The sequence below is a fragment of the Cynocephalus volans genome, chromosome 4, assembly GCF_027409185.1.
Source record: "Cynocephalus volans isolate mCynVol1 chromosome 4, mCynVol1.pri, whole genome shotgun sequence".
Taxonomy (NCBI): Eukaryota; Metazoa; Chordata; class Mammalia; order Dermoptera; family Cynocephalidae; genus Cynocephalus; species Cynocephalus volans.
In genome coordinates this window covers 106,241,724-106,269,057 of record NC_084463.1, presented here as the reverse complement: position 1 = coordinate 106,269,057, position 27,334 = coordinate 106,241,724, and the positions used below count along the sequence as shown (strand labels likewise).

Genomic DNA, 27,334 nt, shown 5'->3' with positions numbered 1-27,334 from the left:
CTCTAGGTCCACCCATGTCATTGCAAATGGCAGTATTTCATTCTTTTTTATAGCAGAGTAGTATTCCATTGTGTAGATATACCACATTTTCTGTATCCACTCATCTGATGATGGACATTTGGGCTAGTTTCAACCCTTAGCTATTGTAAATAGTGCTGTGATGAACATTGGGGAACAGGTATACCTTCCACTTGATGATTTCCATTCCTCTGGTATAGAAAACAAACAAACAAAAAAGGCTATCTACAACCCAAGGAAACAAAAAATACAGAAAACAAACAGTAAATCAGAAAGAAAGGAACAAAAGACACCTAAGACATCCAAACAAAAATCAATAAAATGCTAGGATTAAATCAACACTTTTCAATAACAACTCTTAATGTAAAAGGCTTAAATTCCCCAATCAAAAGACACAGACTGGCTGACTGGATTCAAAAGGAGGACCCAACTATATGCTGCCTTCAAGAGACCCACCTCACCCATAAAGACTCACATAGACTAAGAGTGAAAGGATGGAAAAAGTTTTACCATGCAAACGGAAATGAAAAACGAGCTGGAGTAGCTATTCTTATATCTGACAAAATAGACTAAACTAAAAACCATAAAAAGAGATAATGAGGGCCACTACATAATGATAAAAGGATTGATCTATCAAGAAGTCATAACAATCATAAATATATATGCACCCAATGTTGGAGCAGCCAGATCCGTGTTTTTAAGTAGTGATAAGAACATACATTTTATAGGATACAGCCCTAGAATATTTGAGCACAGACCCAGCAACTGTGCTCAATAGTAAGGATTCCAAAAATAACTATGTAATTTTATGTTATATGGGTGAGCATTATGAGGAAAAAACAGGGAACTTCTAAAACACTTGATGAAAAAGACTGTCTAAAAGCACAAATTAACACCTTCACAGAGACCTCTGTCCTAGCAGACAGATTTAAGTGCAATAGACTGCATGATTTGAAGGATCTTGGAAAGACCTGACCTATACATTGCTAAGCCACAGCAAGCATCGTTTGGACTCTCTTTCACAATTCAGGGGGAAGGGAATCTGAGAATCCTTTACCTTTAATGTAAGTAAGGATACCACATCACTTTATTTATAATTTTTAAATTAGCATATTCATTGTTACAAATATGCCCCTTATCAAATCTCTTCCCTTCCCGTCTTCCTCTTCACCTTCCGCCCTCTAATAACCGTAGATTTGTTCTCTCCATCTGATAGATTAACTATTCCTCTGTTGGTTTTTTGCCTAGATGATCTGTCCAGTACTGAGACAGGTGTGATCAAGTTCTCCCCTATTATCGTAAAACAGACGCTTCTTCTATTACAGTGTGGTTATAGTTTTAAGCACTTGGGAGTAAGGGAACAGTTTCTTATTCAATTTTCTGACCACCTAATACCTAACAGAATACCAATGGCAAGGGTTAAACGATAAGAGAATAATTGGAACACTGAACTACTGTCTGCAGGGTAGGAAATGTGCACCTGGATCATTATATTCAAGATGGAAAAAAAATGAAAAGGGGATGGTAGGACCCTAAACGTGGACTTCATCACTCCCACTTTACTGCAATAAGAAGAACCAACTTTTCATCTCATTTAATGACAAGCATTTCTGTCTCATAGCTATGTGAAATTGCTCACTCTCCTCTTAAAGTTGTTTCTTCCCAAAGTAAGAAATCCTACAAATATGAAGATCGATCTAAGAAATAGAGACGAAAAAAGCAATGATTTGGTAGGGTTCATGCCTACCAAACAAAAATAAATATTCACACAAAATGGAAATAAATTAACTTTATTTTCAGGGTTTAATAAATAAAAGTATCCAATTAAAATTAAATAACTATAGCTAAAAGACCAAAATGAGGGTGGCATGGGAAATAAGGACACCTGTCTGAGTTGCTTCTTTGTGCCAGTCTCTGCTAGCTATTTGGGCACACTGTAATAGTTAAAATACAGAAATGGCAGCCAATCTGGTCAGTACAAAGAAAACAAAGGAGAAACTTAAAGATACAATTTTACAGTATCACCTGCCACACAAAAGTAGTTTCCTCCTTTCAGTTTGCATAAAGATATAACAATTCTACTGAAAATAAACATTGAACAAATCAAACATGTACAGATAAAATATACAAGTAAACTCAGTCCTATATACTGTTTAAAGTGATAGGAATACCCCCAGTAGCACGGCACCAAGAATAAATAGATGAATATGCTTGGCTCAAGAAAGCTTGCTAGGATATACAAATTATACCTAGATAAAGAAAATTGTTCTATTTTTATGTATCTATAGTCGGTAGCTAATATTTAGTTCTAACTTTACAGATCACCAAAAGAAAGTTGTAGAAATACATGGCAAAATATGACAGCACACCAAAATGGCACCATCTCCACTGAAGTTTCAGACTTCCTCCTGAACTGTTTTGTGAGGTCCCCCAGCTGGCAACACTGGCTGTTGCTGCCCCTAAGCCTCCTCTTCCTCCTGGCCATGGGGGCCAATGCCACCCTCCTGATCACCATCTGGCTGGAGGCCTCTCTGCACCAGCCCATGTACTACCTGCTCAGCCTCCTCTCCCTGCTAGACATGGTGCTGTGTCTCACCGTCATCCCCAAGGTCCTGGCCATCTTCTGGTTTGACCTCAAGCTCATCAGCTTCTCTGCCTGCTTCCTTCAGATGTACATCATGAATTGCTTCCTAGCTATGGAGTCCTGCACATTCATGGTCATGGCCTATGATCGCTATATTGCCATCTGCCACCCACTGAGATATCCATCTATTATCACTGATCAATTTGTAGTCAAGGCTGCCATTTTTATTTTGGCCAGGAATGTGCTTATGACTGTGCCCATTCCTATTCTCTCAGCACGACTCCATTATTGTGGGAGAAATGTCATTGAGAACTGCATCTGTGCCAATATGTCTGTCTCCAGGCTCTCCTGTGGTGATGTCACCATCAATCTCCTTTATCAATTTACTGTAGGCTGGACTCTGTTAGGATCTGACCTCACCCTCATCTTCCTCTCCTACACCCTCATACTGCGAGCTGTGCAGAGACTCAAGGCAGAGGGAGCTGTGGCCAAGGCCCTAAGCACATGTGGCTCCCACTTCATCCTCATCCTCTTCTTCAGCACCATCCTTCTGGTCTTTGTCCTCACTCATGTGGCTAAGAAGAGAGTCTCCCCCGATGTGCCAGTGTTGCTCAATGTCCTCCACCATGTCATCCCTGCAGCCCTTAACCCAATTGTTTATGGGGTGAGAACCCAGGAGATCAAGCAAGCAATCCAGAGATTACTGAAGAAACTGTGGTAATAGGGGCATTCCTAATATAGAATTACTTTTGAATCATTAATTAATGAATGGGCTGAAATGCATATTCATGAGTTATGATCTCAAACTGGGTAAACTAGCTATTGTGTACTCTTTTCTTAAACTTGTTTTATTTGAAGTTTTCCTTTTCTCATCCGTCCTTAAGAAATATTCTTGATGTTTCTTTTTTTGTTTGTTTTCTCTTGCTTGTAATCCTATTTTTTTGAAACACTGAGATTCCTTAAGGCAGGTTTTAAAGTGAGACATTTATGCTCCTGAACACACAGCTAATATATCAAGAATTTCATATACTTAAAAATAAAACTGCATATTTTTTCTGGCTGTGGTTTATGTAATGTATTCTTATTCTTATTTCTACAGAGTGGGTTATATAAGGGTAATTCAAAACATTCATGGAGTAATGGAATTAAAAGATAATAAGAATCTATGAACTCTTTGAAGACCCTGTTTATCAGAGAAAAAGGCACAGGCGTTGAAATTCCATCCCCAAATGATGGAAAATTGCCACTGGTTGGTCTGTGGTTAGGTCTTTTTCTCTCATTCTTCAACCATATTATTGTCTTTCTCTGTCTCTCTCTCTTCTCTTGAACTGTATCAGACAAGGTGAACTTTCGTAATGTACGTTGCAAAAGGGCAGGGATTTTTCCTTGATTCTTCATGCTTGCAACAATTGTCAGTGATTTTTTATTAGATATAAGAGACTCCTAAATTCTTATTTCCTGTGTGTCTGTCCTAGGATGCTACTCTACTGGATCCAGGGTGTCACAGGTTATGGCATGTGACAGTTTATTAGGTCTGCTGATGAGTCAGAGGAAGATGAACATTATTTTCTTATTCATTGGACAGTTTCTAAGCACACTTTCCTGGAAATTCTGTTCACTCTTAAGAAACAAAAATGAATAGAACATTATTGTTGCTTTGAGGAGCTCAAAGTTTGGTTAGGAAGAATACAAATATGACTTCCAGGAACATGTTCTTCTCAAATGGAGAGCAGTGAGGAGTACATGTACAAGCAATAAAATATTTGACAATGTAAAAAAAGCACTGAACAGAGAGTTAGATGGTCTGGGTAGTAAGTATTGCATAGCCAAAAAAAAAAAAAAAAAAAAAAAGAAAATTGTTCGGTTTCTTCCTGGGAAGAAATCAGGTGGTCTCACTGTGTTTCACATTATTCACCTATTATCTGAGAACAGTGAACAATTTGTTCTAGACTATTCTTTCCAGATATAAGATTTTGTGCCTTCATAACAATTTATATGTGTGTGTTGCTTTGTTTTGACAATGAAAGCATAATCTCTCGATAATCCAATGCCGATACTGTCTTCAAAGTCTGGGTCTTTCAGTCTTAACTGAAAGCACTTAGCATTAACCCTGGCCTACTTAAGCTTACATTCTGTAAAGCTCTGTCCATTTCTTTCTCTTCTTCATTTTGTAGTGAAAAACAATAAATTAGTATTTCATTTCTCTGAACCTGGATCTCCTGAAAGCTACTACTAGAAACGTAAGCATGCACTCACATAATGAAAAGCAATAATTTAAAACACAAAATCAACATTTTAATTAGGAATTTCTCATAAGTAAAAAAGTTCTGTTAAGATGCAAAGAGGTACACCTTTTTCTTTATTACTCAAAGAAGAGTTCCCTAAATTGCTTTCTCTCAAACATCTCAACATAACTCTTAGCTTAGAGTGCATAACTACATACCAACGAGAAAGTTTTACTTATATAAAAATATAATATGCATCTATTGTGAATTTAAGCTACCACCTCTTGGGAAATATTAAAAGTCTGCAACTTTCAACAATATTTTATAGTAACATCTACCCAAAACTTTGGGAACTAGTCTTTTCCAGAGTCACATTGTTTTTATAACAAATCCAGACATCTACAATAAGCTGTAAGGAGAGAACATTAGAGTCAAGAAAGGGACTTTATTGGGAGATTTAGAGCACAAACCATTGCAGAAATGAAAAAAATTTGAATAAGCCTTGTCTTCCAAGACACTGTAAAGGTAAGACCTTACTTTTTATAAAAGTATATGCTTGAAATCTCTGCATTGTTTTGTTCATATTCGAGTTTTGAAATTTATGGCCCATATCCAAGCCATATATTTTTTATTGTTTATGAATATTCATGAGATACAAAGCTGATTGTCACCCCTTGTGCCCATGATGTGAAGACCAGATTCACACTGGCAGCATGCCCATTACCACAAATTGCATTTGTACCCCGTGTCCTCCATCCAATTTTCCCCAACCTCTCTTCCCATCCCCCTTCCCCCACACTCCACTTTGCAGCCCAAGGAATGTTCTCTCCCTCTGCAAGTCCAATACACTACTGTGGTCTTTCTTTCCTTCCTTCTTTCTCTCTTAGCTCCCACATATGAGTGAGATCGCGTGGTATTTATCCCTCTGTGCTTTGCTTATTTCACTCAACATAACTTCCTCCAGGATCATCCATGTTGTTTCAAATGGAATATTGACATATATTTACGTGAAAAACAAGGTGGACAAATTAACAATGTGTTTATCCCAATAAATTGGTTGATTTTAATGAGTATTTCCTCTAGAAAAATGCTGTTCAAGTGAGCTACATAGTTTTTAAATTTTATTTTATTGATTATGCATATTAATGGTGTACAAAGCTGACCCTCATCACCACCTCTGCCCAAAGATGTGATGGTCAGATCAATAGTATCAGGATGCCCATTAACACAAATTGCAATTATTCCATATGCCCCCCACATTATTAACCCTCAATCTCTCTTCCCCTCTTCCCCCCACCCCCTGCATGCAAACCTATGCATGCTTTCTCACTCTGCAAGTCCAATGCACCACTGTGGTCTTTCTCTCTTAGCTCCCACTTATGAGAGAGGACATGCAATAAGGTAATTTTGTAAAATGAGAAGTACTATGAAGGAAATAGTACAAAATTATGAGTTAAATTGAGATGAGGAAAGGGAAGTGATGTGATTAGAACAATCTCTCTGATTTGATCCATTTGAAAGAAGATCACAAAAGAAGAAAATAAGCTTCTAAATCTGTAATAAGGTGATCCAATCAAGATGGCAGAATAGACGGTCCACAGCTTCACTCTCTCCCACAAATCAACCAAATTTACAACTATAAAAATGTAACATCAGCCAAGCTGGTGCCGCTGGAGCTCGGGGAAAGAGAAGGAGAGACCTACGGAGTTCATAAAGGCAGGAGAAACTACGATGAGAGAAAGAAAAAGCTGCTCTGAGCATTTTGGGCCGCAGCTGCTTTAAGGCTTGAGCTGATGAGCGCATGGAGCAGGAGCCAGCAGAAGCCACAGCTGTGCCCTTCAGATGGAGTTACTTGGAGGCAGCAAGAGAGAAGAGGGCCTTGGTGGCCTCCAGGACAGCAAGACTGCTAATAGGGTTCACGTGGACCCACGCAGGAGCGGGGAGCCAGAACAACTGAAAAAGGGAGTCATTCAGAGGCTGGTGAGTCATTGCAAGGGACCAGCGCAGGGCCCATCCCATGGGAAGTGTTTGCAGCACTGGCAGTGGGGAAGATGTGCTCACAGGGGAACACTGGGACACAGCAAGGACAGCTGATCTGACCCCAATCAGCACAGGACCACTCAGAGGAGACTGGTCAGGAATACAGAATTGCATGGGGTGCGGTTTGATGAAAAAACTGAGGCCCAGATCAGAGATTCTACAGAACACAGATCCACCCAGTCTCTGGAAAGCCGGAAGTACCTATAGGGTCAACCATTAAACCCTGAGCTGCACAAAAAGCTTTCCCTAGGGAAACAGCAGCAAAGTAGCAATTTAGCTCAACCATACAGCTCAAGTACTGGTTCCCACAGAAAGTTCCCCTGTGTCAGAAGCAAAGGACAAAAAATTAGTTCTGGCACAGGCACACCACCAGCACCTTGGGGCCTGCCTGGGAACTGGAGGCTTGGATCTGGGGACCGGACCCCACTCCCACTTCCAGGCAAACTGCACCAGTGCCTCGGGGCCACCCTGGGGACCTGAAGCATGGAGAAGGGGACTGGACCCACCTCCCACAACCAGGCACACCATGCCAGCAACTTGGAGCCCGCCCAGAGACCCAGGGCATGGAGAAGGGTACTGGACCTCTCTCCCTTAACCAGGCACACCGAGCCAGTGCCTTGGGTCCCCCGCAGTGACCTGAGGCATGGAGCCAGGAACCAGACCCTCTTCCACAACAAGGGACCCCATGCCAGTACCTCGGGGCCCACCCAGGGACCCGAGGCAAGGATAAGGGGACTGGACCTCTCTCCCACAACCAGGGACACCATGCCAGCACCACGAGGCCCACCAGGCCCAGAGGCATGCAGAGGCCCAGAGGCATACCACCTGGGTACCCGAGGTATGGAGAAGGGGACCGGACCTTCCTCCCACAACCAGGCACACTGCGCCAGTACCTTGGGGCCTGCCCAGGGACCTGGGACATGGAGAAGGGGACTGGACCCCTTTCCCACAACTAGGCACATGGTGCCAGCGCCTTGGGGCCTGCCCAGGGACCAGAGGCATGGAGAAGGGGACCAAACACACCCCACAACCAGGCATATCGCCAGTGCCAAGGAGCATGCCAAAAACAGCACCTCCACGTGGGTGGCCCAACACAGCCACCACAATAACCATGCCTGCTGAGGTGCCACAACCGCCACACAGATGGTCCACCAACCACTGGAGTGCATTCACACAAGAAGAGTCACCAGCAGAGACGAAGAAAAGAAGAGGATGTCTCTTTCCACAAAACCCATTTCAGAGTGACAGAAGAAGCATCTGCTCTATGATAACATTGGAGGACCTGATCACATCTCTCGGCATTGGACTGATCATCTAGGCAAAAAGTTAAGAGTAACCATGATTCTTTCAGAAGGAGAGAAGAAACCAAGGGCAATTAGAGGGGGGAGGGGGAGGGAATGGGGGAAGGGGAGAGGTTGGACAAGGGGCATAAAGAATAATTACGATATATGCTAGTAATATTGATTTAATCAACATATCTCAATGTTCAACCCCCAAAATATGTATAATCAATTTTGATTCAATAAATAAAATAAATTAAAAAAATTAAAAAATATATAAAAATATATTAAAAAAAATAAAAAAAATCTGTAATAAGCAGAAGCAGTGATAAATGTCCACAGGTGTAAAGGACACAGTTGTGAAGAATCTATCATATGTCAAGTGTAAATAACAAACAGATCGAGGCTCTCTAGAAGAGTAATGAGTTTAATTGTGAATAGAACATTGCAATGGGAATACACTTGCCACAGTAAACTATTTGTGTATTCAGGATGAGAAAGGAAGACAAAGGTTTTCAAAGGAAAAAATGGTGGAGGATTATCTAATTGGAGATAATTATCCTTGGCTACAGGGATCAATAAAAGGATGACACCAGTCTCGCGTTAGACAGGCAGTTGCTGGGAAGATGTCCTCTTGGAAGTAAATTTTGCATAAGGTTGTGATGTCCTCTGTACGAGGTTGTGGATTTACGGACGTTTTTATTTTTAGGGGGCGTGGCTGAGGGCCTCAGCCACGCCCCCCCCAAATCGGGGGTCTTCTGGCAGTGAGTCAGTTGTCTATGAGCTGGATGTGAATGTCAGGGAGTGTGGCTGAGGTCCTAGGCTGTCCGTACCCCAGCTCGAGGACCTTGGGGACTTCTGGCAGCACGTGATATTTCTTATCATGTACATGTGCATGAGAACTCTCTCATTCATGGCCATTACCTAGCTCATTTGTCAGGCGTTTTAACACATATGATTCCATTTTGATTCTGACAACTTTCACGGGTACAAGACCAAGGCAGTGGCCACTTGGCAGAGAGTTGGGACTCAAATCTAGGAGAGAATTTGTTTATGTTGTTGTTGTTGTTTTATTTTTATAACCAAGCTAAATTTATTTGTACATTAAAAATATTAAATAATTGATGGTAGAGTTGAGAAAATGGTGTGTTACTTCTTTGTTTTTTTTATTGGTTATGAATATTCATGACATACAGAGCTGGTTGTCACCTCTCGTGTCCAAGATGTGAAGGCCAGATTCACACTGGCAGCTTGCTCATTACCACAAATTGTGTTTGTTCCCTATATCCCCCACCTAATTATACCCCATTCCCCTCTGGGTCCAAGGAGAGAGTTTTCCTTTGAATAATAAAGAAAAAGGTGTACCTCGTTGCATCTTAACAGAATTTTCTTACTTATGAGAAATTCCTAATTAAAATGTTGATTTTGTGTTTAAATTATTGCTTTTATGTGAGTGCATGCTTACTTTTCTAGTAGTAGCTTTCAGGAGATCCAGGTTCAGAGAAATGAAATACTAATTTATTGTTTTTCACTACAAAATGAAGAAGAGAAAGAAATGGACAGAGCTTTACAGAATGTAAGCTTAAGTAGGCCAGGGTTAATGCTAAGTGCTTTCAGTTAAGACTGAAAGACCCAGACTTTGAAGACAGTATCGGCATTGGATTATCGAGAGATTATGCTTTCATTGTCAAAACAAAGCAACACACACATATAAATTGTTATGAAGGCACAAAATCTTATATCTAGGAAGAATAGTCTAGAACAAATTGTTCACTGTTCTCAGATAATAGGTGAATAATGTGTAACCCAGTGAGACCACCTGATTTCTTCCCAGGAAGAAACCGAACAATTTTCTTTTTTTTTTTTGGCTGTGCAATATCTACTACCCAGACCATCTAACTCTCTGTTCAGTGCTTTTTTTACATTGTCAAATACTTTATTGCTCGTACATGTACTCCTCACTGCTCTCCATTTGAGAAGAACATGTTCCTGGAAGTCATTTTGTATTCTTCCTAACCAAACTTTGAGCTCCTCAAAGCAACAACAATGTTCTATTCATTTTTGTTTCTTAAGAGCGAACAGAATTTCCAGGAAAGTGTGCTTAGAAACTGTCCAATGAATAAGAAAATATTGTTTAGCTAGGCTATGTTGTATTTCAGTATCATTATTGGATCACATGTTGTAATTCTTACAATCCTCTTACTCATCAGCAGACCTAATAAACTGTCACATGCCATAACCTGTGACACCCTGGATCCAGTAGAGTAGCGTCCTAGGACAGACACACAGGAAATAAGGATTTAGGAGTCTTTTATATCTAATAAAAATCACTGACAATTGTTGCAAGCATGAAGAATCAAGGAAAAATCCCTGCCCTCTTGCAATGTACATTACAAAAGTTCACCTTGTCTGATACAGTTCAAGAGAAGAGAGACAGAGAAAGACAATAATATGGTTGAAGAATGAGAGAAAAAAGACTTAATCACGGACCAATAGCAATTTTCTGTCATTCAGGACTGGAATTTGAACTTCTGTGTCTTTCTCTGATGTAAGAGGACTTCAAAAACTTCATTGAATAAACCATATTATCTTTTAATTTCATTTTCCCACTTTCTTTTGAAATATCATCGTATACTCCTGTCTGTGCAAATAATAAGAACCCATTACACAAAAAACAGCCATCAAAATACCGTAGTTGTATTTGTAGGAACATAAAATTCATTAAATATTAATGGTGTGTATTCAGGAACACAAATAATTACTTTGAAACATGCACTAAGAAATCTCAGAGTTTTGGGATTACAGAATTGGATTGTAAGCAAGGAAAAAAATAAAGAGTTAAGTGTGTTTCTTATGCAGGGGTGAGAAAAATGGAAACTTAAAATGATACTGAAGTTATACAAAAGAACACACAACATCTAGTTTACTCATTTTGAGATTATAACTCATAGATATGAATTTCAGCCCATTCATTTATTAATGATTCAGAAGTCATCCTATTTTAGTAATGCAGAGATCCAATTGCTCTTATTAAAACCCTTTTGTCCGCAATCTCTGGATTCCTTGCTTGATCTCCTGGGTTCTCACCCCATAAACAATTGGGTTAAGGGCTGCAGGGATGACATGGTGGAGGACATTGAGTAACACCGGCACATCAAGGGAGACTCTCTTCTTAGCCACATGAGTGAGGACAAGGACCAGAAGGATGGTGCTGAAGAAGAGGATGAGGATGAAGTGGGAGCCACATGTGCTTAGGGCCTTGGCCACAGCTCCCTCTGCCTTGAGTCTCTGCACAGCTCGCAGTATGAGGGTGTAGGAGAGGAAGATGAGGATGAGGTCAGATCCTAACAGAGTCCAGCCTCCAGCAAATTGGTAAAGGCGATTGATGGTGACATCACCACAGGAGAGCCTGGAGACAGACATATTGGCACAGATGCAGTTCTCAATGACATTTCTCCCACAATAATGGAGTCGTGCTGAGAGAACAGGAATGGGCACAGTCATAAGCACATTCCTGGCCAAAATAAAAATGGCAGCCTTGACTACAAATTGATCAGTGATAATAGATGGATATCTCAGTGGGTGGCAGATGGCAATATAGCGATCATAGGCCATGACCATGAATGTGCAGGACTCCATAGCTAGGAAGCAATTCATGATGTACATCTGAAGGAAGCAGGCAGAGAAGCTGATGAGCTTGAGGTCAAACCAGAAGATGGCCAGGACCTTGGGGATGACGGTGAGACACAGCACCATGTCTAGCAGGGAGAGGAGGCTGAGCAGGTAGTACATGGGCTGGTGCAGAGAGGCCTCCAGCCAGATGGTGATCAGGAGGGTGGCATTGGCCCCCATGGCTAGGAGGAAGAGGAGGCTTAGGGGCAGCGACAGCCAGTGCTGCCAGCTGGGGGACCTCACAAAACAGTTCAGGAGGAAGTCTGAAACTTCAGTGAAGATGGTGCCATTTTGGTGTGCCATGTATTTCTACAACTTGCTTTGGTAATCTGTAAAGTTAGGACTAAATATTAGCTACTGACTATAGATATATAAAAATAGAACAATTTGCTTTATCTAGGTACAGCTTGCAGATGTTAGCAGGTTTTCTAGAGCCAAGCATATTTATCTGTTTATTCTTGGTGCTGTGCTGCTGGTGTACTCCTATCACTTTAAGCACTGTAGAGGACTAAGGTTATACTCTTATGACTTATCTGTACGTGTTTGATTTGTTCAGTGTTTATTTTCAATAGAATTGTGATGTCTTTATAGAAACTAAAAGGAGGAAACTACATAGGAAACTATATTTTTATGACAGGTGAGGCTCTCAATTTGTATCTTAAGTTTCTCCTTCTTTGGTTCTGTTTGTATTGATCATATCAACTACCATTTACACAATTTAACTATTACAATGTGCCCAAATAACCAGCAGAGCCTGGCACAAACAAGCACCTTATACCGATGCCCTTAGTTCTCATTACCATCCTCGTTTTGACCTTTCAGTTCTATTTATTTAGCTTTAATGGAGACTTTATTTATTAAACACTGAAAATAAAGTTAGTGGATTTCCATTTTGAGTGAATATTTATTTGGTATGTATGAATCCTACCAAATCATTGCTTTTTTCGTCTCTATTTCTTAGATCGATTTTCATATTTGTAGGATTCCTAACTTTGGGAAGAAACAACTTTAGGAGGAGAGTGAGCATTTTCACACAGCTATGTGAGAGAAATGCTTGTCATCATTACACAAGGTGAAAAGTTGGTCCCTCTAACTGCAGTAGTGTTGGAGGGATGAAGTCCACCTTTAAAGTCCTACCATCCCCTTTTCATGTTTTTTTTCCATCTTGAATATAATGATCCAGGTACACAATTCACACTCTCCAGACAGTAGTTCAATGTTCCCATTATTCTCTCATCATTTAACCCTTTCCCTTGGCATTCTGTTAGGATTAGGTAGTCACAAAATTGAATAAGGAACTGTCCTTACTCTCAAGGGCTTAAAACTATAACCACTCTGGGAAATGATGCATAATAATAACAGATGATATGAACAATGACAGGGTAATGCACAAATTATTATGAGAGCGTGCAGGAGTGCTGATTAATTCTGAAATGAGGAACAAGCTGGAGAAAAAGAATTGTAAATAAAACGATGTGGTAGCCTTACTTACATTAAAGATAAAGGATTCTCAGATTCCCTTCCCCCTGAATTGTGAAAGAGAGTCCAAAGGATGCTTGCTGTGGCTTGGCAATGTATAGGTCAGGTCTTTCCGAGATCCTTCAAATCATGCAGTCTATTGCACTCAAATCTGTTTGCTAGGACAGAGTTCTCTGTGAAAGTGTTAATTTGTGCTTTTAGAGAGTCTTTTTCATCAAGTGTTTTAGAAGTTCCCTGTTTTTTCCTCATAATGCTCACCCATATAACATAAAATTACATAGTTATTTTTGGAATCCTTACTACTGAACACAGTTGCTGGGTCTGTGCTCAAATATTCTAGCGCTTTATCCCATTTAATCATTCAATATTCTGTGAAATATATTTTCTTTTCACCACTAAAATCAAGGAAACTGATGTTTCAGAATTTGGATTCTTAACCCTGCATACTCTATTATACTAATCCTAATCCTGTTTAATAAGATAAACTTGGATTGGATTAGTATCTTGGCTCCTCTGGAGCTAATAAATAATTCTAGAGGTAATTGAACCATTAATTGCATTTAAAATATAAAAAGTACTCACCTATTATAAAATTAATAGTCTTAGAAGTGGAATCTTTAGAGGAGAAATAGTTTTGGGTTGGTGGAAGTGTGGCAAGAATGAAAATTTTAATAAAGCCACGAACCCAGAACTGCATGACATTTTCATACTGACAGAAGCATATTTATTGAAGAGGCTAAAATAGTATTTCTGTTTCTGGTTATATCTTTCCTACTCCCCAAGTGCAGTTCCAGTCCTGCGCAGCTGACTCCTCTCAGACTCTCCTCATCGCAAAGACCCTCCAGTGACAGTGGTGACTCAGTGGAGGGAGGATGGGCACTCCCTTCCAGAGCTCCTCTCTTCACTCTTCCTGATCCTGATTCCCCAACCTAGTTTGCTAAGCACGGCCCTTCCACCTGATATGTACGAGAGATTTAGATAATCTCCCAATTCTTTTTCTCTTGCTAATAAGAGAGTATATTAGTAATGACGCTGGCAAGTTCTCTCTCTTTTTTTTAACACTGTGTTTTATTTATGTAAACTTATTCTCTGTTAGCATTTACTGTGCTAGATCAGACATATTATCCTGGCTGTATCTGGTATATTCCCAATATTGCAAGCCCAAATCACTATATTTTGACTTTGGCAAGTTATAAATGAATTTTAAGTAGATTGTTACTTTTGTGACTCACAATGCTTTGAAATACGTAGGGTAAGTTAACTATGTTAATAATTTGTCTTTCACATGGGCAAATTAAAATTCATTGGTCTTTCCCACAGTTTAACTGGTAGGGTTTAAATGTGGAAAAAAAATAAAATCTAAATGATTTCTTCAGTTTCAAGACAAGTGAAAATATGAATACCACAGCTCTGTTTACAATAGCCAAGACATGGAACCAACCTAAATGTCCATCGATGGATGATTGGAAAAGGAAACTGTAGTATATATACACTATGTAATACTCAGTCATAAAACAGAATGAAATACTCCCATTTGCAACAACATGGATGAACCTGGAGAAACTTATGTTGAGTAAAATAAGCAAAGTGCAGAGGGATAAATACCACCTGTGTTCACTCATATGTGGGAGCTAAGAGAGAAAGAAGGAAGGAAAGAAAGACCACAGTAGTGCAATGGTCTTACAGAGGGAGGAAACATGCCCAGGGCTACAAAGTGGAGCAGAGGGGAGATGGGGAGAAGGAGGGAGTTTGGGGGATAATTGGGTGGGGACACAGGGTACAAAAGTAATTTCTGATAATGGGTATGTCTGCAGTATGAATCTGGCCCTCACATCATGGGCACGAGGGGTGACAATTAGCTTTGTATCTCATGAATATTCATAAAAAATAAAGATCCATGAAAATTTTTTTTAAAAAAGGGTATTTTCCCTGTGTTCTGTGTCACCACAGTGATCTAGAAATGCATATATTATTTGGCCTTTTGTTTTATGTTTTTAGTTTTTTCTCCCCACCCACACATCAATGCACAAACAATCCTAAAGGCAGTTTTCCAACAGTCTGGAATCTCCCTTTTTCTTGCACTTGCAACTCTGACTCTTGCTTCCCACTGTTCACAGGATACATCTCCCTCCTTAGTTCACTTTTGGGTTTTCCCTGTACGGGGCAACTTCATAAGGTTCAATAAGGATTACAAAATGATTTCCATAATTATATCATTTGATTTAATTTTCTATTTTATACCTCCATACCCACCACCCTCCAATCATATTTTCTTTTGTCTAGTAGTCCTGTACTTTACTTTGATGAAGTGGCCCACTTGGAGAAAGATGTATGAAGTAGAACATGTCCTTAAAGAAAAACCCATAGAACACAACTTCCAGCTTTGAATTGCTGACTAAAGAAACTTCTTGATGCCCTGGCACTATCCCATTCAACTCTGCCTTCCCTTCTCTATTTCTCTTTCAATACATCCACTTGTAAGTTTGGGCCATAAACTGATAGGGTCCGTTAAGCACAGCACTTGTCACAATTGACCCAGCCTCTGTTGTCTTTGCTTGTATCCATAGCATACACCTTCAGGCTGTCAATTTTCAATGATCCCCTCTTCTTCACCCAATTTTTGTCATTTATTCTTTGCCCATCGCATCCTCTGAGTCTACTTTCTGCAAAATATTTACATTTAACACTTATGAACCTCAGCCCCAGATCTTACCAACTCCAAGATGAATTTCTTCTCCGGGGATCACAAAGTACTCCTAGAAAATGTTAAGGGTTATTATGGATACACTTCTTGGAAGCAGGGAGAATCTTCAAATGATCTTTGTAGGATAGAGATAAATGGAAGATCTGGCGGTTCAGGTGTAAGTATTCATGGAGAAGCCTAGAAGAAGAAGTATGTTTTTTATCTCCTCAAGAGCTTTGGATAATTATTTTTAGCACTAGGATGAAATGTATGAGGATTACGTAGGAGGATTCTTTTCTCTTTCCCTCACTCACTGATTCTTCCCTTGTCTTTGTCTTTTCTCTGGAATGTCTCTACATGTCCTTCAACCATAATTTATTCAACAAGCATTGAATCACCTATTCAGCCCTAGAAGTAAAGCATCTGAAATCATATTTGCTCTTCGTCCCCTCTCCACTTTCGACCTGGTTTGCAATCAGATCTTACCAATGGCAGCAGTAGGACTGAGGACCTAGAGGTAACGATTTCTAGTTCCAGCCAGGGATGGGATGAAGAAGCCGGGAAAGATGAAGGTCGAAGATGAAAGTCAAAGGCCAGAGTAGAGACCTATAGCCCAAGTCTTTCCCCCAGCTGCAGGTTAAGCCCACAGCATAGTACCAAAGAAGCCCCATTTTAAGAATGGAAGTGTTGCTATGGATCACCTAGCTTCATAAAACTCAGGCAGATCTGGAAGACATCTCTCCCAGGTGTAGTTTCAGACATTACTGAGTGCATGCAGCGACAGGTATGCCATTACTCTTCTGAGCATAATTTTCTGTCTTTGGCAGAAGTAGCTTTTAGCAGTTCTTTAGATTGAGCCGAATTCTGCTGATCTATGTCCTAACTCCCACTGGCCCCCAACTGTGGTCTTTGTACCCAACTTCTGAAGATGTATAGACTAAATTTAATTTTTATCCCATGATTAAAGCATTTATAGGCTGATTTTTTTCTCCTAAATCCCCTAAATTTCCATATTCTTAGTTGAAAACTCCACATTTTCTTAACTGGGCTCCAGATGATGCACTTTCTAGTTCGATCTCCTATTAATCTCCTAAGCACAAAATACAGCTTCTTTGCACTTCTGGCACCACCAAGCACTTAGAGGAGGGGAAAAGTGAGAAGCTTCAGAGAACAGGCTCTCTCATACGTGCCTCCTGACCTGAGATGGGATGCAGTTTCTAGTACCCCCTTTCCAGACTACTTCAGCATTATTAACCAAGGAATGGAAAGGAACACAGATTGGAACTGAAGGGATGAGTCCCTCTGGTCTTCTGGCTAATCTTGGAATAGCCATCCCTCAACACCCTCTACCCAGACTCACAGAGCATGTGAAGCAAGGGCTCAGGTCCCACTGATGTTGTAGCTCTGGTTAGTTCCAGGATCATCTGAGACAGTTATATAACTCTAGAACCTCAGGGACCATGGTCTCTGGGAATTTCTCATTCCTTCTTTCCTCAGGACCAAATGCCTTCCTTGGACAGCTAGGCAAGCAAATGTGAGAACAAAATGATTTTCTTTCTTTCTAAAAGGATGTACCCCTGGTAATCCAGCCTTACACTGATTTTTTGCCTTTTTTTTTTTGTTGTTGGTGAATTATATTAAGCATTTTAAAAATTGAAGCATAATTGATCATACATATGTGTGGGGTATCATGTCGAATATCAATATGTGTTTACAGTATGTGATACTCAAATCAGGATAATTACATTTATCATTATGCAATATATTCATTTTTTTTTGTGGCCCTCTGATTGTGTGTCTTGAAGGCAGTAAGTTAATCCTCTGGATACCGGGATATTATATACATGTCCATGTATGTTCATTCTCATTTGCACATGCACATTCAGTATCTTCCATAGATCCACTAAGCTCACTGAGAATTTCTTGTGGGCTTCCTGCACATGCTCTTTAGACAGGTTTAATCCAAACCATGCTATTGAACGCATTGATGTTAAATTATTATGACTTTTATCATGGCAGTGTAATGATAAAAATGGAAAGAAAACTGAAAAAATAGACTGACGGAAAAAATACAATTTCGTAATCATTTTTGCTGTAGTGACATTAGTTAAGAAACTGGATATTAGTTAAGAAACATGATTCTTCCTTTAGTTTTTTATATTCATTTTGACCCTCATGTGAATTATTCACATTTTTCAAAATTTTCTAACAAGCATCCTTAGTTTCTTCAAAGACCTTCTTTTGCATTTTTAAAAAATTTATCTTTCTGTGTATTCCAGCATTCATCCTATTTCACTTCCCTTCAGAAAAGTAAAAACTCTAGTGTATCTAACATATGTCTTCTTAATTAATCTTTTGTATGCTTATTTGGGTATCCATTTATGGTATAATTGCTTGGGTATTGAATTTAAATGAATGTCATTGGGTTATAAATCTGATGTTATTCAACACTGTAACTTAAAAATCTAAGGTACTTCAAAAAGTTCTAGGAAAAATAGAATTAAAAGACAGTATGAATCTTTCCTTGAAGTTCTTGAAGACCTTTTGTACACATGTTGCAATGTGTAAATCAACTTCATTACTTTTGACTGCCATTCAATTTACTTTATGTGAATTATTCCTTCTTATTTAGGTAGCAAACACTACATGAGCCAAAATTAGTTGTTAGTAAAAATAACATTACTGTGAATATCCTTCTACTCCTCTCTTTACGTACTTAGGAAAGATGTATATGCAGAATTATTTTTTCTGAGTTATGGCATATAAACATATTTAGTTTTACTAGGGATAATCAGATTTCTCTTCAAAATATTTACAAAATCCTCCTAGAAATTCCAAAAGTTTTATTTATATTTCACATCTTTTACACTACTTTATCTTTTTTTCTGAAAACTCAAAGGCTCTAGAATACTATCTCATAATTTAAATTTAATTTTCTTCTGAAGTCTGAGCATACTTCATATAGTGTTTAGCTATTTGTGCTTTTCATACTATGAATTACACAGTCACATACTTTGCCTTCTTTTTCTATTATTGCGTTTGCTTGTATGTTTGTTTTTATTTCAGATTTCCAAAATCTTCATGTGTATTTTAAATATTAAAGCTCCTTGTTAGCTAGATATTGATAATATCTCCTCTAGCCTGTCATGTATCTATCAATTTTAGTGTAAGCTGCACATTATTCAATGGAAATCTTTCTTTCAATTTGATTAAGTCCAACCCTATTTTTCTTTTCATAGATTATTTAGTAGGAAACATTCTACAAGACCACAAAGGTATTTTTTGTTTGTTTAATTCTTTTTTTTTTAAACTTAGGGTCTTATGTTTTATTCCGATGTATTCACATCTATTTGTGGTTTATGGTGAGTGATGTTAAGTTGGTATGCACTGGTACAGTCACACCAGCTTTGAAAATATAAAATACTGCCATGGTATTTTTATAAATATCTTCTGATCTGAGCTCCTGAGTGCCCTTGATGCCACTCTTTTCGTATCTTCTAGATCTCCCTACTATCTATCAAGTAGTGGGTTAATGTCTGACACAGCATGACCCATCTGGGCTAGCTCCAATACTATGTATAGCCTGAATACTTTCTGGTTGGTTGATGGAAGAATTGTACTAGTTATTAAATATTTTTGGATACCTTGTTATTCATGGTATTTCGAATACCATGAATATGGTTAAATATGAATCCAAATTTTTTTCTGAATTTGGAGAAATAATTGATCCTTTCTCTACTAATTTTAGATAACAGCTTTATTGTATACCAAGTTATCATATACACTTGGCTCTGTTTCAGACCCATCATTAGTTCATTTGAATTACTTACAGAAATGCTACAACATTTGTATTACTATTGCTTTGTAATACATGCTATTATATGGTAGGTTGAGTTTTTATTGGAATTCTATCAAAAATTTTTAGGTTTTTCTTTGTAAATTTTAGTTTTATACATGTTTTATAGTCAGCAACACTTTTGCCATATTCTATATGCTACAAGTATATCACTAAAACCAGTCCAGATTCATGAGAAGGGAAACTGGACTTGACCTCTTTATGAGAGGAGTGTGAAAGAATTTGTAGCCGTCTTGAAAATTACCACTGTTGACATTAATGTTTCTCCTTTATAACTTTTTTTTGTTCATAAATAAATTGCTACCCTGACTTACTTCTATGTGTGTCTTAACCTTTTATTTTCAGTTTCAACTCCCCAAAATACCTCCTGTGAGTGAATATCAGAATCTCAGAATCTGTTTCCTGGAAATTCATTTAACATAGTGGGTGATTTGCTTGCAGTCTTCAGAATTGATTCTTTTCCTTTGGTATCATTATAATATGTCTATGTACTTTTTTTTTTTAACATCTGATTTGTCTTTCTTTACTGCCTTTTAATCTGTAGTCTTAATTTTTAAATTTATGAGTAGTTCTTTATTTCCATTTCTTCAAATATGTTCCCCTTCCATTTAGCTATTTCCTTACATGACTCATTAGACCTAATTTACATTTGACATCCTTGCATATTCTCTCTTAATGATTTCCTTGTCCTTTCCATTTCTGACCATTATCGTACATGACTAGGAAATTGCATTGAATTTTCAGTGAGCTGATAGAGCTCGCTATTATGTTATTCTGCAGCATTCCTTTAGCCGTTCAGCTCATCAATTGAATGCCTTATATCTTCCATAACTTATGTTGAGAGAAATAAGCAAAACACAGTGGGATAAATACCTCATGTACTCACTCATAAGTGGGAGCTAAGAGAGAAAGAAGGAAGGAAAGAAAGAAAGACCACAGTGGTGAGTTGGACTTGCAGAAGGAGAGAACATACCTTGGGCTACAAAGTGGAGTTGGGGGGGAAGGGGGAAGGGGAGGGATGTTGGGGATAATTGGGTGGGGGACATGGGGTGCAAACACAATTTGTGGTAATGGGCATGCTGCCAGTATGAAACTGGCCTTCACATCTTGGGCACGAGGGGTGACATTCACTTTTGTATCTCATGAATATTCATATCCAGGAAAAAAGTCTGAGAGTATATTAATGCTTTTATTTATCTAACAAATACTTACATTGTACTTATGTGCTAAACACTATTTATCTTTCATTGTTATTTTGTCTAGTCCATTGATTATGATTCTTATAGTATCATTTGTTTAGTTTATTTAAATTTAGTTCACAGTGCTTATCATTTTCTTATTTTTTTAATCCTTACTCACATTTCCTTAGGATACTAAATAACTTGTTATAGTAAATGTACTTGCGGGTGGAGGAAGAGAAGGATAGAAGAGCAAATTCTAGGTTGTAAGTCCTCCAGGCGAGTTTAATGATTGTCACACCTCAGAGAAAGAACTTCTCTGCTATCCGAGCTTTAACATTTGTTTCCTACAATCTAGGCAAATCAGTCTCTCAGCTAACCTCCCATTTTAGCTGCCCCCAAACCATTTTTTTTCAGGAATTGCTATTAAATCAGATTACATAGACCATGGTTGCCTGCTCAGTGTTGTGAGAAAAGCTGATGTTTTATTCTTGCTGCATAGCTTCATGGATGGTAATGGTATGCTTTTAAGATTTTAATTCTTTTTTCTTTACCACTACGTTGAGCAATGTGATTGTGCTGTGCCTTGGTGTAATTTTCTTCATGTTTCTTATTTTTGGGGTTCATTGAAATTTTTTAAACAGTGGCTTTATAATTTTTATAAGATTTGCAAAATTTCAGTCATCATTTTTTAAAAATATATTTTCTGTCCCCTTTTCTGTATACTTCGTTCTGGACTCCATTTTCACAAATATAAAGCCCATTAAGTTGTCTCATACAGTAATAGAGTACTAATTTTTAAAAATTCTTCTCTCTTTAGTTTGATATATCTTCAAGTTCGTTAATCTTTCCTTTCTGCAATGTCTAATTTACCTTTAATCCCATCAGTGTATTTTCATCTCAGATACTGTACTTTTTAATCTCTAGTAGTTTAAGTTGAATCTTATAAATATATTCTACATTTCTCCTTCACTTTTTTGAATATATGGAATACAGTTATAGTAATTGTTTTAATGTTCTTGTCTTCTAATTGTGAAATTGTTGCCCATTTCAGTTGATTAGTCCCTTATTGTCCTCATCTTGGGTGGTATTTTTCTACTTTTTCACTTCTAGTAAGTTTTTATTGGATACCAGGCATTTTGGATTTTGCCTTGTTGGGTGCTGGATTTTATATATTTTTATTTTTATGAATATTACTAAGCTCTGTTCTGGAGTGCTTACTTGGAAAAAAGTTACTTGGAAAAAAATTATTTGGAAAAAAAATTACTTGGAAACAATTTGATCCTTTAGGTATTTACTCTTAATACCACAGATACTTACTCATAAGTGGGAGCTAAGAGAGAAAGGAGGAAGGAAAGAAAGACCACAGTGGTGTGTTGGACTTGCAGAGGGAGAGACCATACCTACGGATATAAAGTGCAGTGTATATATTTTCGAGGCTGCAAACTGGGGGCTATTTTAGATCTTGACTCATTTTTTCCCCATATTTCAGTGATTGCTGTCCTTACTTTCCTGATATCTAGTACCTTGAAACCCATTGACTAATATTTTTACTCAGTTTTTTGCTTGTTTTGTTTTCAGTAGAAAGGTAAATTCAGTCCCTTTTGCTCCACCTTGGTTGGAAGCTGAAGTCTTTGGGAATTTTAGACATTAACTTACTTCACCCTAACATTAGCATTAGTTGTAGCTGATTTCGAAAGGTGGTCCCCCAATGTAGCATGCCAGTCAGGATTCAATGTCTCAGGTGATCCACTTATCTTGATTCTGGGATGACTCTTGGATTCATTTTTGACTAACAGAATGTGTTAGAAATGAAATTGTTTGAATTCTTAGACAAACTCATAAGACCCTTTCCAACTTCTACCTGGTTTTCTTGAATAAGTTGTTCAGGGAAATGTCTGACTGCCCTGAAATACCTTTGCTGTGTGGAAGCTCAAGCTAGCCATATGGAGGATCCTCATAGAGAGAGGCCTATGCCCAGTGCTACAGTTTGAATGTATCCCCCAAATTCATGTCTTAGAAACTTAATCCCCAATGCAACAGTGTTGGGAAGCAGGGCCTAAGAAAAGGTGATTGGGTGAATGGATTAACGTTATCACAGGAGTGGGTTAGTTATCGTGAGAGCGGGTTGTTATCAATGGAACTTCACCCTTCTTGCTCTTTCTGTTGCATGCACTCTCTTTTGCCTTTCATCACAGGATGACCCTCACCAGATGCTGGCACCATGCTCTTGGAGTTCTCAGCCCCCAGAACTGTGAGCCAAATAAGCTTCTGTTCTTTATAAACTACACAGTTTGTGATATTCTGTTATAGAAGCAGAAAGTGGACTAAGACACACAGCCATGCTCAGATGTTTGAATCATCTCAACCCAGAAGTCAGTCCTGTGAGTAAAGAAGTCATTTTGGACATTTCAGCTGCAATAGATGTCACTTGGAGAAGAACCAAGAAATCCAGTTGACACCCACAAGAAGGCTTGAGATACATGGCTCAGTCTAGCTGTCACAGCCATCCCAGTAATTCAGTCCACCCCAGCAGATGACCCAGTCATTGTTGTGTAGACAAGATTTCCTCATAATTCTCCTCCTGAATTCATAACGGACAAATTTATTACCATAATAAAAAACTGGTTGTTAGATAACACAATAGATGACCTGAACAGAAATCAGCATAGCCAGTGCTTCTAATGCTTAGGAAAACAGGGCCCTGGGCCTACTCTCCGATACTTAAGGTAGCCCAAGATTTGGAGAATTTAGCTCATATTAGAAGCAAAAAATTATTGAAACTAAAACTGAAATGTGCAGAATAAAGAAAAATTATGAAAGATATGCGCAAACAAGGAAATGTTACCTAATCTCTACGGAATCTATGTAATAGGATTTGACAATGTCTGAACATGCCCAAGTGAACTCAACTGATTGTCCTTGATTCGATGGAATAGTTCTGGGTTAGAACAACCCCTATTACTTCTGTATGACATGGGCACCTGACCTGGGGAAGACCAGGTTTCCTAGGCTGTGAAGGGAAGACCAGGTGTGTAAGGCTGTGAGCCAGGGGACCCAGAGAATCCCAAGGACACCTGATCAGGAAAAGGAACAAGATATCAATTTATCACAGTGATCACTTCAAGAATGATGCCAAAGGGCCAATGCTATTTACTGGTGCCCAGTGAGGTGTAAATCTGTCCTGTCCTCCAAATGAGTCTTTGGGACAAGGCCCAGACAGCCTTGCCAGGAGAGGCAGGACCATGGTTTTGCACTCTGGTCATGTGAGATTTCAGGGAGAGCCTAGGCCATGAAGAAATTAGGCCTAAAATGGTGGGATCAAGAGCCCACGTAATCTCAGCCTGACCTCCCAGTTTCATAGGACCTCATCTTACACACCTCTCCCCCCAATCTACTCTAAGGTACTCAGCAGTGTATTTCTTTAGCTGGCTCCCTATAACCTGCTGTCATGGCAGTGTCAAGAACAGGCTCTGACCCAGGCCCTGTCTGGTTTTGTTCTCATTCTGTCAAATTGGTCATGTTACTTAACCACAATGTCTGCTTTGATAAAATTTAGAGAACCCAGACCACACATGTGCATTCTGTGGCTAGAATATAACAAACTCTCAATCAATGCTCCCAACAATTATTAGAGCAAAAGCCTGGGTCACACAGTGAGTTCTCTTTGGCTCTTTGGAATCTCCTCTCTAGACACTGCTGTCCAAGAGTGGACCAGATGGATAGCTTGCTGGTTACCGTGGACACTGGAGGAGTAGGATGCCGGGTAGGTGACCGGAGATGTGCCAGTCAGGAGACTGGGGTCCTCAGCTAGTTTAAATATGCCTAGCTGATGACAGCCTTCTCTGCTCAGCTGGGACAAAACTATGTTTCTAAATTTATACTGAGGAACTTACGTTAAGAAATTGGCACTTCCTGTAAACTGTGCCCTCGTGGATGAAGACTTTGCTAGAGAAGAGGTAGTGCCACCAGGACCCTGTGTGCCCTCCTCACCATTCTTTCTACTTTCCTCTATGGCTGTAAAGTGGTGGACACCCTTCTCTTTAGAGTCATGATTTTCGGAGAATTCATGACATCCCTAGCAAAGTCCCAGAAGTGTCATCCTGGGTGCCTTGTTTAAAAAGAAAGTGCAAAGGAAGGAGCTGAAAACCAAGGAAAAGGAAGAAGGTGAAAGAATAGAATGGGAGACATGAAGGGACTTGGCCAAAGAGGATCAAAAAGGCAAAAGAGAGAGGAGCCAAACATATGAGGGTGAAATGGGGCAGGAGCATTTGAGAGCTCACAATGCAGCAGCAGAAGCAGGAGGAGGTATGAGCTTTGAGAGTCTTGGACCTGAAAACCATAGACATGTTGCTTTAAATAAACGTCTGGGTTCATGTTATGGGGACCTAGTTCTCTTGGGAAAATGTGCAGAGCAGCAGGCTTGTTTCAGAGCAGGAGCCCATCCATTGAACTTACAGTCGTCAATGAACCTGTTTCACCTACAGGATTCCTGCTTCCACTCCAGGTGCTCCTTTAGGATTCACATCTTTCCCTTTACAAATTTGGACATATTGAGCAACACACTGCTATTTTCAGTTTTTTGTACAAACTTGAAAATTTCAAAAGCACATGAACTTAAAAATGAGTTAAGGGATGTAAATAATCACAATTTAATTGGTAGTGTTGTATCTGTGAAAATTAAAATATCCTGTGATACTTTATTGTATGAGACATGATTACATTATTTGAACATGATGGGAAAAACTTATGATTTATTTCCAAATTACAGTAATTGGTTTGATACTTTTATTGACTTTTGTAGTTACTACTGCTTTAGCAGAATAAAGTTTCTCTAAATTTAAAATTTAAAAAAAAGCTACCTCAGTACTACAATGACTCAAGAAAAGTTCATCAGAGTTGGTATTGCATTCAAAGAAAGAACATTCATTATGTCAAAATCTGGGTTACCACAGTTTCCTTATCTAATCATCCATCGATGAACGTTTAGGTTGGTTCATGAAATATTCCCATTTGCAACAACATGGATGAACCTGGAGAAACTTATGCTGAGTGAAAAAAGCAAAGCACAGATGGATAAATACCACATGTGCTCATTCATATGTGGGAGCTAAGAGAGAAAGAAGGAAGGAAAGAAAGACCACAGTAGTGCATTGGTCTTACAGAGGGAAGGAACATTCCTAGGGCTACAAAGTGGAGTGGGGGTGGAAAAGGGGGAAGGGAAGGGAGGTTGGGGAATGGTTGGGTGGGGGACGCAGGGTATGAAAGTAATTTTTGGTGATGGGTATGCTCCTAGTGTGGATCTGGCCCTCGCATTGTGGGCACGAGGGGTGACAATTAGCTTTGTATCTCATGAATATTCATAAAAAAATCTGAGTTACACAACATAATTATTGACTTTGTTGAAATAAAGGTAAGAAAATAATTTTTTTCTGAATAAACTTATGATAATTAATTAAAATTTATTTTATTTTATATGTTACATCCACTCATTTGGTGATAGACTCTCCAGACATATATAACCTTGCATTTAAAAGAAATGATTTGTTTTGTAATTCACATTTCAGCCTTACCACTCTCATATATAATATCACTGTGCTCATCTCAATGTGATACACTTCAGCAAGGCTTACTGCCAATGAAATGGAAAAAATTTATGTTTTGATTCCAAGAACAAATAAAAGTGTCCTTTTACCCTTTTGTTTTATTGGGGAGTGTTATAGAAGATGTCTGTGGGCATTTTATTATTTAATCCCTAAAAATACCATGGTCACTATTGAAAGATTTCACTGTAGGAATGCAGTGATTATGACCTAATTAGTTTAAGATAATGTGTGGTAAAGTAAAGAGTAAATTTAACATTACCAGAAAATGAATTATTGTTCACATTTTCCTACATGGTCTGGTCAAGACTTGTGTTTGTTGTTATCATCAACAAGGAAGAGTAACAACCTTGTGAGAGTCAATAGAAGCCAGCGTTTGTGGGCGGCACAATGGAAAATGCAACGTCATGAATATTGCTGCAGTTGGTTTTAAATAAATGCTATTAGGAAACTGTAGAGGCAAGAATATCTATATAATTTCAACAAAACATCTTCCGAAGGATTATAGTATTGTGAATAATAGCAGCATTGCTACAATTTTCTTGTGATGAAAAATATGAACTTAATCTTTGACAGTAAAGAGCATGAAGAAATGCTACCTGTACTGAACAAGAAGAGATGATGCTTAACACTGCAAAAAATCTTTATGTGCATTGATTGGACAATATATACATCTATAAGAATTTTTTCTCTACCCATTATTCTAAGTTTTCATT

At 38.7% G+C, this 27,334-nt stretch overlaps 2 protein-coding genes across 2 annotated transcripts; one reads left to right on the top strand and one right to left on the bottom strand.

The window, feature by feature from the left end:
• The first annotated feature begins 2,375 nt into the window (after positions 1 to 2,375).
• On the top strand, positions 2,376 to 3,323 carry LOC134376906 (olfactory receptor 56A3). The gene has a single exon (XM_063095482.1). It carries the CDS (start codon positions 2,376 to 2,378, stop codon positions 3,321 to 3,323), a length of 948 nt encoding a protein of 315 aa, XP_062951552.1.
• Positions 3,324 to 11,177: 7,854 nt separating this feature from the next.
• LOC134376376 (olfactory receptor 56A3-like) lies at positions 11,178 to 12,122 on the bottom strand. Its single transcript, XM_063094955.1, has one exon. It carries the CDS (start codon positions 12,120 to 12,122, stop codon positions 11,178 to 11,180), a length of 945 nt encoding a protein of 314 aa, XP_062951025.1.
• Between the last annotated feature and the right edge of the window lie 15,212 nt (positions 12,123 to 27,334).

Bases quoted from the DNA above. Each gene is read 5' to 3' on its own strand.
- LOC134376906 (XM_063095482.1), top strand. From the start codon at position 2,376: ATGACAGCACACCAAAATGGCACCATCTCCACTGAAGTTTCAGACTTC.
- LOC134376376 (XM_063094955.1), bottom strand. From the start codon at position 12,122: ATGGCACACCAAAATGGCACCATCTTCACTGAAGTTTCAGACTTCCTC.